At 42.6% G+C, this 15,550-nt stretch overlaps 1 protein-coding gene across 8 annotated transcripts in view; it reads right to left on the bottom strand.

The window, feature by feature from the left end:
- FRY (FRY microtubule binding protein) overlaps positions 1-15,550 on the bottom strand; it is a 345,429-nt gene that overhangs the window by 71,732 nt on the left and 258,147 nt on the right. For all 8 annotated transcript variants that reach the window (XM_032593499.1, XM_030308908.1, XM_032593559.1 and 5 more), the window contains 5 exons: positions 14,348-14,604; positions 13,527-13,673; positions 11,530-11,698; positions 10,167-10,257; positions 3,993-4,075 (listed from right to left, as the gene is read on the bottom strand). In XM_032593499.1, coding sequence (XP_032449390.1) covers positions 3,993-4,075; positions 10,167-10,257; positions 11,530-11,698; positions 13,527-13,673; positions 14,348-14,604 — 747 coding nt within the window. The remainder of the gene's footprint in view (positions 1-3,992; positions 4,076-10,166; positions 10,258-11,529; positions 11,699-13,526; positions 13,674-14,347; positions 14,605-15,550) is intronic.

The following is a 15,550-nucleotide window of genomic DNA, read 5'->3' as shown; positions in this document are numbered from 1 at the left end:
ATCATTTGAAATCCCCTCCGCCTCTCACCCTGCTTTAATTTTCCTTTCTGGCACAGATCACCCATTCCCCAGCACTGACTGCCTCCTCCGACTCTCAAACAAGCTGCACGACAGCGGACACTTTCTTTTGTTCGCTGCTGTTTCCCTAGTTCCCCGAACAGTATCTGACATGTGGCAGGGAATCAACAAGTATTTTTTGAATGAATGAACTTCCTCAACAATATCTTTAAAGTAAGCACAGCAACAAATTTCAAAACAACCTACCCTCATACCTAAAGGAGCTAGAAAAAGAACGAACAAAACACAAATCCAGCAGAATGAAGGAAATAATAAAAATGAGAGCAGAAATAAATGATACAGCAACTAAAAACCAAAACAAACCAATAATAGAACATATCAACGAAACCAAGAGCCAGTTCTTCTAGGAGGTCAACAAAATTGATAAGCCTCTAGCCAGACTCATGATGGCGCTCTTTTTTTATAATGCTCTCCATAGAGGCGGGTGGCATTCAAAGACGACATTTCCTCTCGGGGTCACGTGATATGAGCCAGGTACATGGCTTCAGACAAGCTGGCTCAATCTGGAGAGTTGTGGTGTATCCAAGAAGAACGATGTATTAGATCAGCTTTAGGCAATTTCTCCCAAATAAAGTTTTTCTTGGCTGCACTCTTGAAAGGCAGTGAGAGGTCACAGATTCGAGGCTGCTGGTCCCCTGTAGAAGGCTGGGCTTACCAGTTAGCAGAGCGGATGGACGGGGTGTCTTCCTACTGTGAAGACTGAGGCTCCCCACAAGGGCAGGTGCTCGGACACAGCCCCCTTCTGGGATGGCAGGGAAGGGAGTTTCCAGGGCAAGGCCAGGATTCGCCTCAGAAAGCGACCGTTGGGTCTTACTAACGCACCAAAAATCGAGCAACTGGAACCCTATAAATTCTATGCCACGAAGCTAGGCCACAACAGTTTTAGTCCAGAAAAAAATGTAAAGCGGGTGTGACAGTTCCTCATCTCATCTCAGACCTCCGGGTAAACTACCTACAGGATGTTTCACTTTCAGCAAATTAACATCTTGAATAACCATCCAGGATAAGCTGGTTGCAAAATGTACTCCTAAGTAATCAGCTACTCTATAATGAAACTTAAAAGGAGAACAAAAATGGGGAGACCACCAAAGAATGGGGAGACCACCAAAAAAAGAAACGTGATATTTCTGTTAGGAAAGTATATAATTTTCTTTGTTTCAATGATGTTCTCAGGTACACAGCCCATCAGCAAAAATGTGTTGGATTTTTGGTGGTTGGATTAGGAGTAAGTTGGCCTGAAACTGGTTTTCTACAGTCAGGTCTAAACCACTAGGACTCAGCTGCTATCCAGCCTAACTAGATTGTAGCCTTATTATGGAGACACATACACTAACATATGGCCTTGGAAAATTATCCAGGTATTTTAAGTAGCTCTAAAACAGCTTACATAATATTAATAGGAAGATCTTTATAGATCTAGGTCTAAATCAGTTTTCTGGTCCATTTTACTCAAGGTAGTATAGTTTGTCTGTTTTTGTTTTTGTTTTTAATAGAAAATACTTTTAAGAGGCTGCACATGGTCTTTCCATCTGGGTAAACCCAGATTATGAAGCCTCAGGCCACTAGGTCTCACCTGATTTCTCCTTACCCTTCCTATCTCTACTAATCCTTCCAGGAATTCAGGGAGAAAATAATCACCCTTAACATATACCAGATGGCTGGCCATAAGGTTTTCGAATTGAGCCTACCAATCTTTGTTTTTCTTGTAGCATAGGCTATATCCCTAATTGTGTAGCTAGAACCAAAAATACATCAGGGAGAACCCAGTTACCAAAGTCCTAAGGGTATTTGTCCCCTATTAGATGTGGTGCTACCCTCCAGACAGCCAGAGTCAAGGTCTATTCCTTAAACACTTGGAAAAGGACCTTAATATGTTCTGGGCTTTCTGTGATAAGGGAGGATATGTTTGAGTAACTTCATTTCATTTTCTCTCATAATGAGTAATTTAAAATATAAGCTCTCAGTTCCGTAACAACATGCCATGAATTGGAACTTCTTTGGTCAATAACCGTAATCATGTAAAGCATATTATTGACACATGACTCAAATGAATTCAAATTCTGTGCCAAAATTTTCCCATTAAAATACTGTTTACGTAGGCAAAACAAATCTATAAAAAAACATTTCTAGGTGAAGTAGATGCCATAACGATAACATTAGACTTCTTTTTAACCCTTTACAACTATTCACAATGGTTTTGTTTTTCCCTTCACAAATACTTCCATTACTTTTTATTTTTGTCCCTAAAGCCAGTGGTCTGAGTTTATATAATGACATAATTATTATTATAATTATCCTCTGAAATTTGCTATTTATGTATTTTCAAAATAATTCTTTCTTTATTATAGTGATTCTATCAAATTCTATGTCCAGGAGCCAGAGCAAGAGGCACACTTTAAAGGAATCAACTGCCAAAGAGTAATATTCCTGACTAACCGGTTAGCAGAGTGGGTGGAGGGGGTGTCTTTCTACTCTGAAGACTGAGGCTCCCCACAAGGGCAGGTGCTTGGACACCGCCCACTTCTGGGATGTCAGGGAAGGGAGTTTCTGGGGGCAAGGTCAGGATTCGCCTCAGAAAGCGACTGTTGGGTCTTACTAATGGACCAAAAATTGAGCAACATAAATCCACAGTCATGGAGTGTTATGTTTTGTTAGGCTTCGCACATTCTGAGGGAGGGGGGGGTCAGGATTTGACTGCTTCACCTTTTTATGATGCAATTTTTTTGTCCTCAAATTTGAAATATCTCACAGCAACCAGACTTTTCTTGTACCAACAACTCTCCATTTCTCAACTACTACTCTCCTCCTCTGTAAAATCTAGGCCCATCTAAAACTGACGGTCGGTGCTTGGGAGATGCAAATATCCAGTGTTTGGATGGTACAGTCCCCTGATGGGACACAGGAAGAGGTGAAAATACAAATAGCTTTATCTTACATCAATAAGCAGTTTTATAGGGACATAGCTGAAACTTAACCTAAGTTAGAGGATGGTAACTTAGACATCCCTTCCATTGGTATTTTCAATGCTGGAGAATTGCCTGTCCGTGCATTAAGAAGCAGAGTAAGGACAGTTGAAATATTCTGTCATTGGAATGACTTAGCTCTTACCCAGTTGGCACATTTTCCATAGAAACAAAACAAATCAAAACAACAGCTACAAAGGTCCTATGAAGTGACTTAAAAAATGAACGTAATTCATGAAATACCATCACATTTACAATTTCCACCAAAACAGACAAATAAATCCCATCAGACAGTTTACTGATTCCCTCACCATACTGAAATGTCACAGGAAGTGTTCTTTGGTTCCAGAATTTCTGTAACTTGTGACCAAATGATACCCTTTACCTGCTCCGTACCCACAGAAGCTGTTCAGGGCTTAAACAAAATAAATGAATGCATTGACCTTTTTGGTTTTCCCACCTTCTCAGGGTACGAAGAAATTCCTGTGACAATTATATCTCCCAGGTTAGTAATTTTCACTTGGCTACTGAGACTATGCCATTGAGAGACTCACGGTGAAAACCGATCCTCCCCAGGGTGAGCTGACGCACAGAGCTTAAAGGTCAAATGCTCTAAGATAGGTTGAAAAATTGAGCTGCGACATTTGTTCTCAAATGGACAATTTCTTACTAGCCTTTCCCCAGATGCATCACCAAGGAAAAAATGCCAGGAATATAAAAGTACAGATTTGGGCTGTAGTTTGAGGTTTTCTGATTTTGAGTTGCCCACTGTGGAGTTTGTTTTTACTTTAAGATGCTGACTCTATGCTTACCTGCACAGTCGGATCACATGGTTACTTAATATTTATGGGTCCCTTTTTAGTCATTAGAACAAGAATAATCAAAACACTCATTTTCTACTCTCCAAATACCTGCATTCCATCTGAAACCCCACATCCTGCTGGTACTTACTTTTATCTTCATCATATGATCCTCCAGAGCTATTGCTGTATCTTGACTCTAGGCGGGTGTGGGCTCTGATGACGTTACTAAACCTTCAGATACAAGAACAACCATCAGAAATACTGACACGTGCGTGTATGTGCTGTTACGCATAAACACATACTATTATTTAGTGGTTGAGTTTTTGGCAGCAAGTTCCAATGATGCTTTTCCTAAAGAAATCCTGGAAAAATTGTACCCCTAACATTCTGTTTTTCTCGAGAGGGCCAGTAGTCACTCTTGCTCAGGAGCACAGGTTCAAGTCTCGATGAGATCAATATTTTCAGGCTAATATCTGAATTGAACTAGGAGATAGCATTTGGTTAGAAAGAAAATAGCAACGGCACTGAGTAATAGGAACCTCTTGTTCACATGGTTGCCTGGCACATGGTAGGTGGTCAATACGTAATTGCTGATTAATTAAGTCAATGTAGATAGAAATGGAAATATACAAAAATGGTTTCATAACAAATCTTGGGCTTCGTCAGCTTTACAGTATCCCTTAAAATGATGTGAAGGTTTTCAGGAAAAGGTCCCTGGTGAGGAAATAGGGTGGGTAGGGTTATACAACTTGTCAAGTGTCAACCACAGGAAGGCGGCAGTAGAAGGATGCTTCTAGTGCCATACTGCCTCTGAGCAGGAGAACAGGTGATTTTAGTACTGAGCTCTCCCTCACTAGCTCTGTGGCCTTGGCCAGGTCCCGTATCTCCTTAGGGATCCTATTTCCACACCTGCCAAAAAGGAAAAATAAATAGTTCACCCTTTATTTCACTGTAATTGTTGTGGGAATCAAAAGAAATAATGCAAGAATGTTTCCCAAGCCGTGAGACATCTAACCACCAAGGTATTAATTATTATATTTCTACCTTGAATTTCTAGAATTCCTTCTCTCTTCAGGGCACCAAAGGCTTTCAAATCAATAGCGTTTTTATTATCCAAAGGCCTATAATGTGGGGCAAGAGTGTGGCTGAGGAGAAGTGTTGATAAAGTGTTATGTCTATATTTATTTTATATAAAATGACATAAACAGGTTTTATCTACTTAGTATACATGCTGCCAAAGCAAAGAATTAAGTCCATCTAAAAATATCTGGAAAATTCAAACCACAGCAGGTGTGTTCTCCTTCATTACTGACTGGGTGTTCTGCCTTAATTGACCACAGATCAGTGCTTTATTTCCCTCTAGAACACTGGGAAATTCAGGGCTACTGCTATCCTCCAGTGTATGGAGAAAAAGGCATGCTTTAGGAAAAAGTACTCGATGTTCCGTTTAGATGCCTGCCTTGTCCCGGGTATATAACCTCAGAACGTTGCATCATTGATTTAGATTTACGGAACACAGTAATGTAACAGACAGTAATGACTCTGCTTTTATGCACTTCTTAAATGTATGCAGCAGATTTCTGACAGTCATCTTTCCCCCAGTAACTCTGTATTTCAAACATTATTGTCATAGCTATTGGGCTATTGCTTTGTGAATCCATAAAACAGAACATCTAGGACATCTGCTCAGTCTGTCTACATCAGACCGAACTTACAAGATGAGTAAAGTGACAAGCCTATTACCTTCTGAAGGTGTTCTTTAATCACATTTGTGCTGATAAATGCAACATTAAAAATGGTGTATGCAGAGTCCAGATCTCATTCAGCAAAGAACAAAAGCAGAGTAATGAAAAAATTCCACATCTGGAGATTTCCACGGGACAGAGAGCTCAAGAACTATATATGGTATATGTTGGTTTTATAATCATGCTCTGGGGGGACCGGGCAGGAAGAATTATAGAATAGATGACAATCCTTCTCTTTCCCTTTGAGATACATCTAAAGGAGAGTTAGGCAGATGTTTTGAAGCTGAGGTGAACAAGAGCAGCAAGCCCCTTCCAGACTGTTCTTACTCCGGAGGAGACCAAAACCATAGTGCAGCAAAGCGTTAGCTTGACAAGAAAAAAAATAAATAAATGAATAAAAAATAAAAAAATAGAAAGAGTAAAAACTGGCTCCTAAGTGTAAAATCTGTTGTTTTCCTTTGCTTTTCTGGCTTAAAGAAAATAATTTTGGGTCCTGACTTTAGAGGAATTTGAAGGATTAAGTAGACCAAATGGCCCTTTAATGTCAAAGGTACATGTCTTAAGAAATATATCATGAATATAGCTCCGATAAGAGAAAAACTAAAAGGACAAAATATTTTTCTGAATTTTTATTCTGCTGATTTAGCTCAAATTAATACTTAGGTAATTTTTGGTAGATTATTAATCTCTATCCCTGTATCAACACAGATCGCCAGAAATTTATGCATTTTAAAGTTTATTGCTTTGGTTCTCTATGAAAAACCCTTTCATGGAACTACAATTTTTTTTTTTAAAGCACATTTAAAAAAAATTTTTTTTTATTTATTTTTGAGAGACAGAGAGAGAGAGAGCACGAGCAGAGGAGGGGCAGAGAAAGAGGGAGACACAGAATCTGATGCAGGTTCCAGGCTCTGAGCTGACAGCACAGAGCCTGACGTGGGCCTGGAACTCACGGACTGCGAGATCATGACCTGAGCCCAAGTTGGACGCTTAACCGACTAAGCCACCCAGGCGCCCCTCATGGAAGTACAAATTTAAAAAATAAGCTTTTATTAAGGGTTGATGCATTGAAAACACTTATGGAGTTTGGTTCTGCGTATTTGACAAACTGCTATGAACAGCAATTTTAATAAAAATATATTTTCACTTTGTTGTTTGATTAAAAAAAAACACCTACATGATAAAATCCTCCTTTGAATTTAGGGTAGTTTCTGTTAGTAGCTTCCAATGAATCATTTTTGCTTATTTTTACACACTGCAAGTTATAAAATTCACCGTACTTTTCTTTTTTACTTTGGCTATTGAAGAACTCAAGGTTAGGTTAGTATTAGCTTTTAGTATTTGTCCTTCATGAGGACTTTTGACACAACTATCTTACTCTCTTCTTAGCTCGGCTCTTACTCTATTGCCCTTGCATTAACAGTACCATAACCTATCTGAACTTTTTGTTAGTACAATAATAGTATTAAGTATTTCTGAAAGACATCAAAGGACCACTAATCTACCTGTAAAAAACATGGCATCAGGCCTGTTTCTTTGCAGAACTCCATGGGGCCCCCTGGAGCCCAACAATGTATTTTGGTGACTAGGACCCCCAGGGGTTGGGTAACACAGCACCTTGGTCAGTATTTCTGAGCAATTATGTCTATAGACTCTTTGTCTACAAGGACTGTAAAGAAAAGGGTAAGTAATTGTCTTCTGTAATGGGGTTAGGAAGAGGGAGGCAGAAAGAGGGGCTAAATGGAGTTTGGACAGCTTATCTTTGGGGCTGTGAGATTTCTCCAGTTTTCATTCACATACCGACTAAACATTAAAAAATGCCCACTATGTGCAACACAGTAGTCTAATCAATGAGGATAGCAATGTGTATAAGAGATATATGGTCTCTGTTTTCCAAGAATTAAAATCGAGTGGTTGAGACAAGCGTGTGTACAAGTACCTATAAATCAGCATGACAGGGTCGACAAGGAAGGAAAGGTAATAAGTAGACGAGAGAAGAGAAATGAGACATTTTAGGCTGAGCGCACAGTCTATTTTCATGGAAAAGAGAGAATGCATTAGAGAAATAGTGCAGGTGGAGTATTATATGATCGATGGAATGATCTTTGGGAGAAAATATTCATATATGTATGATCACATATATATGAATATATATAAAATGATCAATAAATCTATGCATGAATAGATACAGCATTAGGAAAAAAGTAGATATATATGAATACGTATAAAAAGTGTGGGTACCTAACTACATCAGGCTTTCCAATGGCCAACAGAGATACAGTGTGGGAGGAGGAAAGCAAGAGCTAAAGAGAAAGCTTCTATTAGAGGTGTTGCCTGGTCTCAATATTACAGAGATGACTAGCTTAATTTCAAGGGCCACCACTAAAAACTTGCGCAGGACACTCAGGAATCCAAAGGGGCTTCTGTAGTTAGATGTTGATAGACATGCATCACCTTTCCACCCTAAATAAAATTAAGCCGGCAAATTCAGTCTAGACGATAAATGATAAAGAATGTTACACTCCAACTAGAAAGTAGAAATCTCGGGGCGCCTGGGTGGCGCAGTCGGTTAAGCGTCCGACTTCAGCCAGGTCACGATCTCGCGGTCCGGGAGTTCGAGCCCCGCGTCAGGCTCTGGGCTGATGGCTCGGAGCCTGGAGCCCGTTTCCGATTCTGTGTCTCCCTCTCTCTCTGCCCCTCCCCCGTTCATGCTCTGTCTCTCTCTGTCCCAAAAATAAATAAAAACGTTGAAAAAAAAATAAAAAAAAAAAAAGAAAGTAGAAATCTCTTTAGAGAGATAATGTGATTATTTACCATGAGGAAGTTTTCCAAAGAAGGTACTGACAAATATAGATTAAAAACGTGTTAATTAATAATCTCGTATTGTCACTGATGTACGGAGTATGAAAACCTTTCATAAAAAACTTATTTCTGAGAAAGAAAGAAAGAAAGAAAGAAAGAAAGAAAGAAAGGCTTATATTAGAGATCTGTGAAGGACGAGGTCTATGATCATGAGCCACTGGGTTTGGGCATTTAGCCTGAAGGAAAGCTCATATGGATAAGCATCTGCCCGAAGGCAGTGGAGCAACCCAGTCACGAACACACTGAGGAATCTGAGGAGGCCTGAAATGGAAATGAGCCTTCAGAACTCCAGACGCAGTCAGTCTTAGGTCATCGTCTTCCACCTGCCGCCCCTGCTGTATTCTTTTTTTAAGATTGTTTTTTAACGTTTATTTTTTTTTTCTTTTTTTTTTTTTTTTAAATTTTTTTTTCAACATTTATTTATTTTTGGGACAGAGAGAGACAGAGCATGAACGGGGGAGGGGCAGAGAGAAAGGGAGACACAGAATCGGAAACAGGCTCCAGGCTGTGAGCCATCAGCCCAGAGCCTGACGCGGGGCTCGAACTCCCGGACCGCGAGATCGTGACCTGGCTGAAGTCGGACGCTTAACCGACTGCGCCACCCAGGCGCCCCAACGTTTATTTATTTTTTGAGAAACAGAGACAGGGTGCGAGCAGGGGTGGGGGGGGGGGGCGGGCAGAGGGAGAGGGAGACACAAATCTGAAGCTGGCTCCAGGCTCCTAGCTGTCAGCACAGAGCCCGACCCGGGGCTCGAACTCACAGGCCGTGAGATCATGACCTGAGAGGAAGCCAGTTGCTCAACCGACTGAACCACCCAGGCGCCCACCCCCGCTGTATTCTTGTGCACAGGATGAAATCCTGAGGACCATCATGAAGCATCTGAAAGCATTATGGGCTAAGTGGATTATTTTCATTATCTGATCTATTAAATTATCTCCAACCTGAATTTGTGAGCGTCTCTTCCTTGTTACTCATTTCTTAAGTGAAAGGGCTCCCTGGTAGTTTTCACTAGAAAATGCCCAGGCTGAGGAGTTTTCAACACCATGAGAATCATCCTAATTTTTATTTTTTAATTTGAGTCCTTTTTATTTCTTTTTGTTTCTCTGCTCCTCACAATTAACCACAGGAAATAGTGATGCAGATTTTATGAATTTATGAGTAGCTTCTAGGCACGGTAAAGGGGCAAGAGAAATATCATTAAAGAGTTAATGTAAAGGGAATAGAGGCTTCTTCTAGCAGGAAAAGGCGCTGTTGTTGGCTAGCCAAATGTGACAATGTAAAGGTGAAATAAAAATGATGATGCTTTATAAGACTCGCCTCAAGACAACTGCTCAATCTCTAAGCAATCATTCCCCAATCAGATTTGAAAATTTCACGTGGAAATTCCCTCTAATTCCAGATGGTCTGTGCCCACTAGCAGAACAACCAGTGGTTTGCAGTAACCCCTGCGGTAAGTGGGATTCAGCCAGCAGAATGACATCCCTCTTAATCTTTGTCTTCTCTGGCTTTTCTCAGGGAGAAAGCATTACCTTTAGAGATATCAGAGCAGAATTGGAGTCAGTTTGTGTTTCTAAAGGCAAAGAAGAATTTGTGTGTGTGTGTGTGTGTGTGTGTGTGTGTGTGTGATTTATGCAACACAACAAACTCTTACAGGTGCTTTTGTATAGACTGTTGCTGAAAGTTATACTACCTTAAGCCAAATTTGTGCACCAACCTCTCATCCGATTCTTTCAATATCTTGCTCTCCTCGGCATCTGGGAAACTGTCCTGGCCGGCCACCACTGTGTTGCTGCTGGAGGTGGTTCCTGCAGGTAGGATTAGAAGCAAGACACTTAGGGGAAAAGAAATGTAGGGGGGGAGGGTTGAGCCCAGGTCTCAAGTAATTACAGTGCAGGATCTCCTATAAAATCTCATGTTTGAAAGATTCCTTACATCTTCTGTACAATCTCAGACATTCTAAACAACCTTCCAAGCCCACACCACTGAAATGGGAGAATCCCGGACATCTGTTACGGTCAAACCAAATTCCTTAGCTCTCTGATAAAGTGAGGCTACAACATTCTTGAAACCCTTTCTTCCTGACCACTTAGGTAATGAGCTTATTTATAGCGGCTGGCCCTGCTGCTGGCCGCTTTCACATTTCTGGGGCCGGGAGTTATTAAACTAACGTTAGTGAAGCAAGTCCAAGTACCTAGAGTTTCTGATCCCTGGGCTACTGCTTCTCGGTGAGAACACATTCTGGCAGCAGGTGCAGGGCAAACAGAGGGCATAAGAGACCAAGGGACTAGAGAAATTTGAAGGCAGTTATGATATTAGGAAAATCAAAGGGAAGCCGGCTTCAAGGAACTTGAGGAGGGTGTTATCTGTTTCATAAAATGAGGCTGAGAAGCCAATTTATTAGAAGTGATAATACTGCTGAGGGAGCATTTTAGCTAATCCTGGGAGGTTATTGGCCAAGAAAATTCCACGGACATAAGAAGGAAGGTCCAGAAATGAGATTCCCAAGGGACTGCTGTGCCCTGCCTGGAATCAGTCTGAAGTGCAAAGCTCTGTGGCTTACCAAGTCCCTGACTGATGGTCATCCTTACAAATGGATTTCATTAAACTCACGATGCTCTTAGGAGTCTCAGCTATTCGTTAAAAAAAAAAAAAGTTTTTTTTTTTAACGGTTGGTTAAAAAAAACTTTTTTTTTTTTTAACATTTATTTATTTTTGAGAGACAGAGGGGGACAGAGCATGAGAGGGCAGAGAGAGAGGGAGACCCAGAATCTGAAGCAGGCTCCAGGCTCTGAGCTGTCAGCACAGAGCCCAACGTGGGGTTTGAACTCAGGAACCACGAGATCACGATCTGAGCTGAAGTCAGATGCTTAACCGACTGAGCCACCCAGGCACCCCAGCAGTCTCAGCTATTCTTAAGCCATCTCTTAAACGAAGTTTAAACAGGAATAAGAAAAAACAATACACACATACACACACACACACACTCTCTCTCTCTCTCTCCTTTCCATTCAGTATTCCGGGTAAAGGAAAATCCAGGGATCCAAGACAAGATGTCCACCCAGCTTCCCTTCCCCTACCAGAGGCTGCCGCAGAGGCCTTGCTGCTGGCCGCAAAGCGGTAGAACGGCGGGTTGTCACAGTGCTGGACGATGGGATTCACGGGCTCCGTCTGTTGCAGCTCAAAGAGAAGCTCTTCCATGGTTTGAATGGTGTTGTTACGGCACAAGTATATTGCCACCTTTTTGATCTGAGAAGAAACATGGGACACGGGATGTTTTCCAGAGCCTCGCCCGCAAGAATGCTAGACTGTAAGCTGTTCCCTTCCATGAATGCATCATCCCCAGAGCTACCATGCTGAGAGCTCAACTTCATGGTCTCCCAGCATGAATCGGAGTGTCTGCATTAAAATTCGCCTCCCGGGGCGCCTGGGTGGCGCAGTCGGTTAAGCGTCTGACTTCAGCCCGGGTCACGATCTCGAGGTCCATGAGTTCGAGCCCCGCGTCAGGCTCTGGGCTGATGGCTCAGAGCCTGGAGCCTGTTTCCGATTCTGTGTCTCCCTCTCTCTCTGCCCCTCCCCTGTTCATGCTCTGTCTCTCTCTGTCCCAAAAATAAATAAACGTTGAAAAAAAAAATTAAAAAAAAAAAAGAAAAAAGAAAAAAAAATTCGCCTCCCTTTACATGCATGTCTGATAGGAGTGCATGTCAAAGACTTTCCCTTCCCTAATGGCCGAGTTTACACAAGCTACTTTTGGGGCACATGAATTCTCCCTAAACTGAAAACTTGCATCTAAAGCCTTATCTAGAAAGCATTTTATTTATACAAACCATGGGGAAAAACAGCTAGTGATTTTTGTTTAGACAAGGAGTCCAGTCCCTTGCTGTTCTCTTCTTCCCTAGAAACTAATGAGTTTTGGTTGTTGGTATGGTTTTAAATTTAAAAACTAACTCTGGATTAAAGCTCTGTCTGATTGTAGCCCTCATTGTCAGACCTGAGGCCGGATGTTGGTGTGGCTTCGAAACAACGGGCAGCCAGAAAATCTCTCAGAAAAACAACCAGCACACAAATGCCAGTTGAGTTACGGTTTTAAAAATGCTGTTGTTGGGGCGCCTGGGTGGCGCAGTCGGTTAAGCGTCCGACTTCAGCCAGGTCACGATCTCGCGGTCCGGGAGTTCGAGCCCCGCGTCAGGCTCTGGGCTGATGGCTCACAGCCTGGAGCCTGTTTCCGATTCTGTGTCTCCCTCTCTCTCTGCCCCTCCCCCGTTCATGCTCTGTCTCTCTCTGTCCCAAAAATAAATAAACGTTGAAAAAAAAATTAAAAAAAAAATGCTGTTGTTTTGGGGCCCCTGGGTGGCTCGGTTGGTTAAGCGTCCAACTTCGGCTCAGGTCATGATCTCACGGTTCATAAGTTCAAGCCCCGTGTCAGGCTCTGCGCTGACAGCTCAGAGCCTGGAGCCTGCTTTGGATTCTGTGTCTCCCTCTCTCTCTGCCCCTCCTCTGCTTGTACTCTGTCTCTCTCAGTCTTAAAAATAAACAAAACATTAAAAAAAAATTTTTAAAAATGCTGTCCTTTTATTGACCGTATCATCTTTAAATACAAACACTAAATATTACATATCTCCGGAAGATTTCTCTCTGCCTATTTCTCTCCTCCCACCTACATTTGAAGAGAAACACCTGGAAACTCAAGATGTAAAAGCATCAAGATGTACACACAAAACATCTTTATGAGTAATAACATGATGCTTTACTGAGTTTCTCTTACGTGGTGGGTCTAATTTTTATAGAAGGTAGCTTTTAGTAACTGTTAGGAAAATAACCACTGCTTAATTCATACATCTCTGTGTCCAAAGGCTTAGAAAGAGGACGACAGAGGGGTCACTGAGACACTGACTGTCGCCTGCTTCTCGGGGGACAGAAGGAAACTTTTATGTAATACCTAGATGAGCTCCTAGGAGATTAGCATGACTGACAGAAGTTGACCTTCCCATTTTACTCGGTGCAAAGAGCACAGTCCCACTGGCAGTTGCAAATACAACGGACAGGAGCAATGACTCCAAGGGTGAGGGACACTTACGTAGGGCAAGAGAAGCGTGTCACTGCTCACGCCACACAGGCTGATCAGGAACTGCAGGGTGATCCTCAGGTTGTTGGTCCATTTCTCGTTGTTGGCTAAAGCATTCCAAGCATTTTCCATTTCTGGTCCAGGAACTTCGTCTCCATACTAGAACAAACAAGATAAAAACCGGCCCAGGAGACGTGGGGGAAAAAAATGTCAGGAGGCAGAATGTTTGAGGAAAAGTTGTTATAAGGGTCATGGCCATCTCGAAATCCTAAGGAGGGGGAGACGTGGCCACTCCTCAGCAAGATGCCATTTTCCAGCCATTTATAATGCACATACTTGTTCTCATGATTTCTAGTATGTTAGCAGTATCATTTGTATTTATATTATTACTTTTAAAAATTGTGGGAAAATGCACATCACGTACGTTTTTTTTTTTTTTTTCAACGTTTTTATTTATTTTTGGGACAGAGAGAGACAGAGCATGAACGGGGGAGGGGCAGAGAGAGAGGGAGACACAGAATCGGAAACAGGCTCCAGGCTCCGAGCCATCAGCCCAGAGCCTGACGCGGGGCTCGAACTCACGGACCGCGAGATCGTGACCTGGCTGAAGTCGGACGCTTAACCGACTGCGCCACCCAGGCGCCCCATCACGTACGTTTTTAAGCATACAGTCCAGTGACATGAAGCACCTTCATCCCCGTCCATGCCCTATTTGTGTGACTTTTCACAATAAGTGCCACTTGCCCCGAGTTGGGAGCACAGGGCTTGATTAACCCGCGGGTTTTCCTGGATGACAGAGCCGTGTTACTGAGGCCCGTTTCCTCGGAGTTTACCTTGGCCGTCATGTACATGAGGTTATTCAGGACCAGTGACGTAGCTTCCGGGGAGCCCCAGCCACTCCCTCTCAGCCCGTGTGAAGTGGGCACTTCTCCTTCCCGGTCCTTGACGTCATCGTCTGGGCTGCTGGGGCTTGATCCCGGGAGGAGGAGCCTGCTGTCCACCAGCTCGATGTTGTGCAGCCAGGGCAGCAGGTAGGTGAGCATGATCTGACGCCCGTTTGGGTGTGTCGTGGGAAATCGCTGGCTTACCTCTGGAGAGAGTGGCAGTGACCAAAGGCCACATGTTATCTCATCAAAATAAATACAGAGCTTAACACCAACCGACAGATCGGACGGTGACTTCAGTTTACAAAGCATTTTCACGTGTACAGCAGCTCCTCCAGGCCGCAAGATCTTACAACTGAGACTCGCCCTCAAGGCTCTCGCCCCTGGTGCTCTGCGGAGGCTCGTGGGAGCGCACAGGGGGGAAAGCCTGGGCTTGGTCAAAGTGGACTGGGGTGGAAGGCCTCATGACTTCACACCCACTGCTACGGACGACGTGTATCAGAGCGCACAAAACAAGGGGCTCGGAATCAGAAGGACACGTGATGAGGTCCCAGCGGCTCCACATTACCAGCTGCATGAAATTCTGTGTTAGTTATTTAACCTCTCTGTTCCTCAGCTTCCTCATCTATACAATGGGACCACATGGGTGGTTTGGATCCAATCCCATGGTCTTTTATATATTAAAAGATATAAGGTATAGTATATGCTCAACACAGTGCTGGTCATCTAGGAGGCTCTTAATAAACCGTGGCTAGGCTTCTTATAACAATTACTGTCTTTCCACTATACCAATATTTTACCAGGTGTCTTCTATGAACTCTCAGCTGTAAAAGTGAGAACGAAGCCAGTGCGTGGACTCATGTTTGTGGCATCTACTTGAAAACTGCCAACCGTGTGGAAGCTTGTGCTCAGTGTCGCACTTCATTTTATGAAATAAATGATTCAAAATGGTAAAATGGTGCATCCAGTCCAGTGATTTCAGCACTATTTTCTCTGAGAGCCTTTTGCACTGTTTCACCGCCAGTAGCATTTAATTTTATGACCTGAATAAGCTTTCTCCGGAAATAAAAGCACAGCATTACCTATCTGCTGCAAGCTGCTTGCCATCTTTTATTTCTAACATCTAGAGAAGAAACGGTTTGATCCTAAGGG

This window comes from Lynx canadensis, chromosome A1 (genome assembly GCF_007474595.2).
Source record: "Lynx canadensis isolate LIC74 chromosome A1, mLynCan4.pri.v2, whole genome shotgun sequence".
Taxonomy (NCBI): domain Eukaryota; kingdom Metazoa; phylum Chordata; class Mammalia; order Carnivora; family Felidae; genus Lynx; species Lynx canadensis.
The sequence above is the reverse complement of the archived record's forward strand: the minus strand, read 5'-3'. Positions and strand labels throughout refer to the sequence as shown.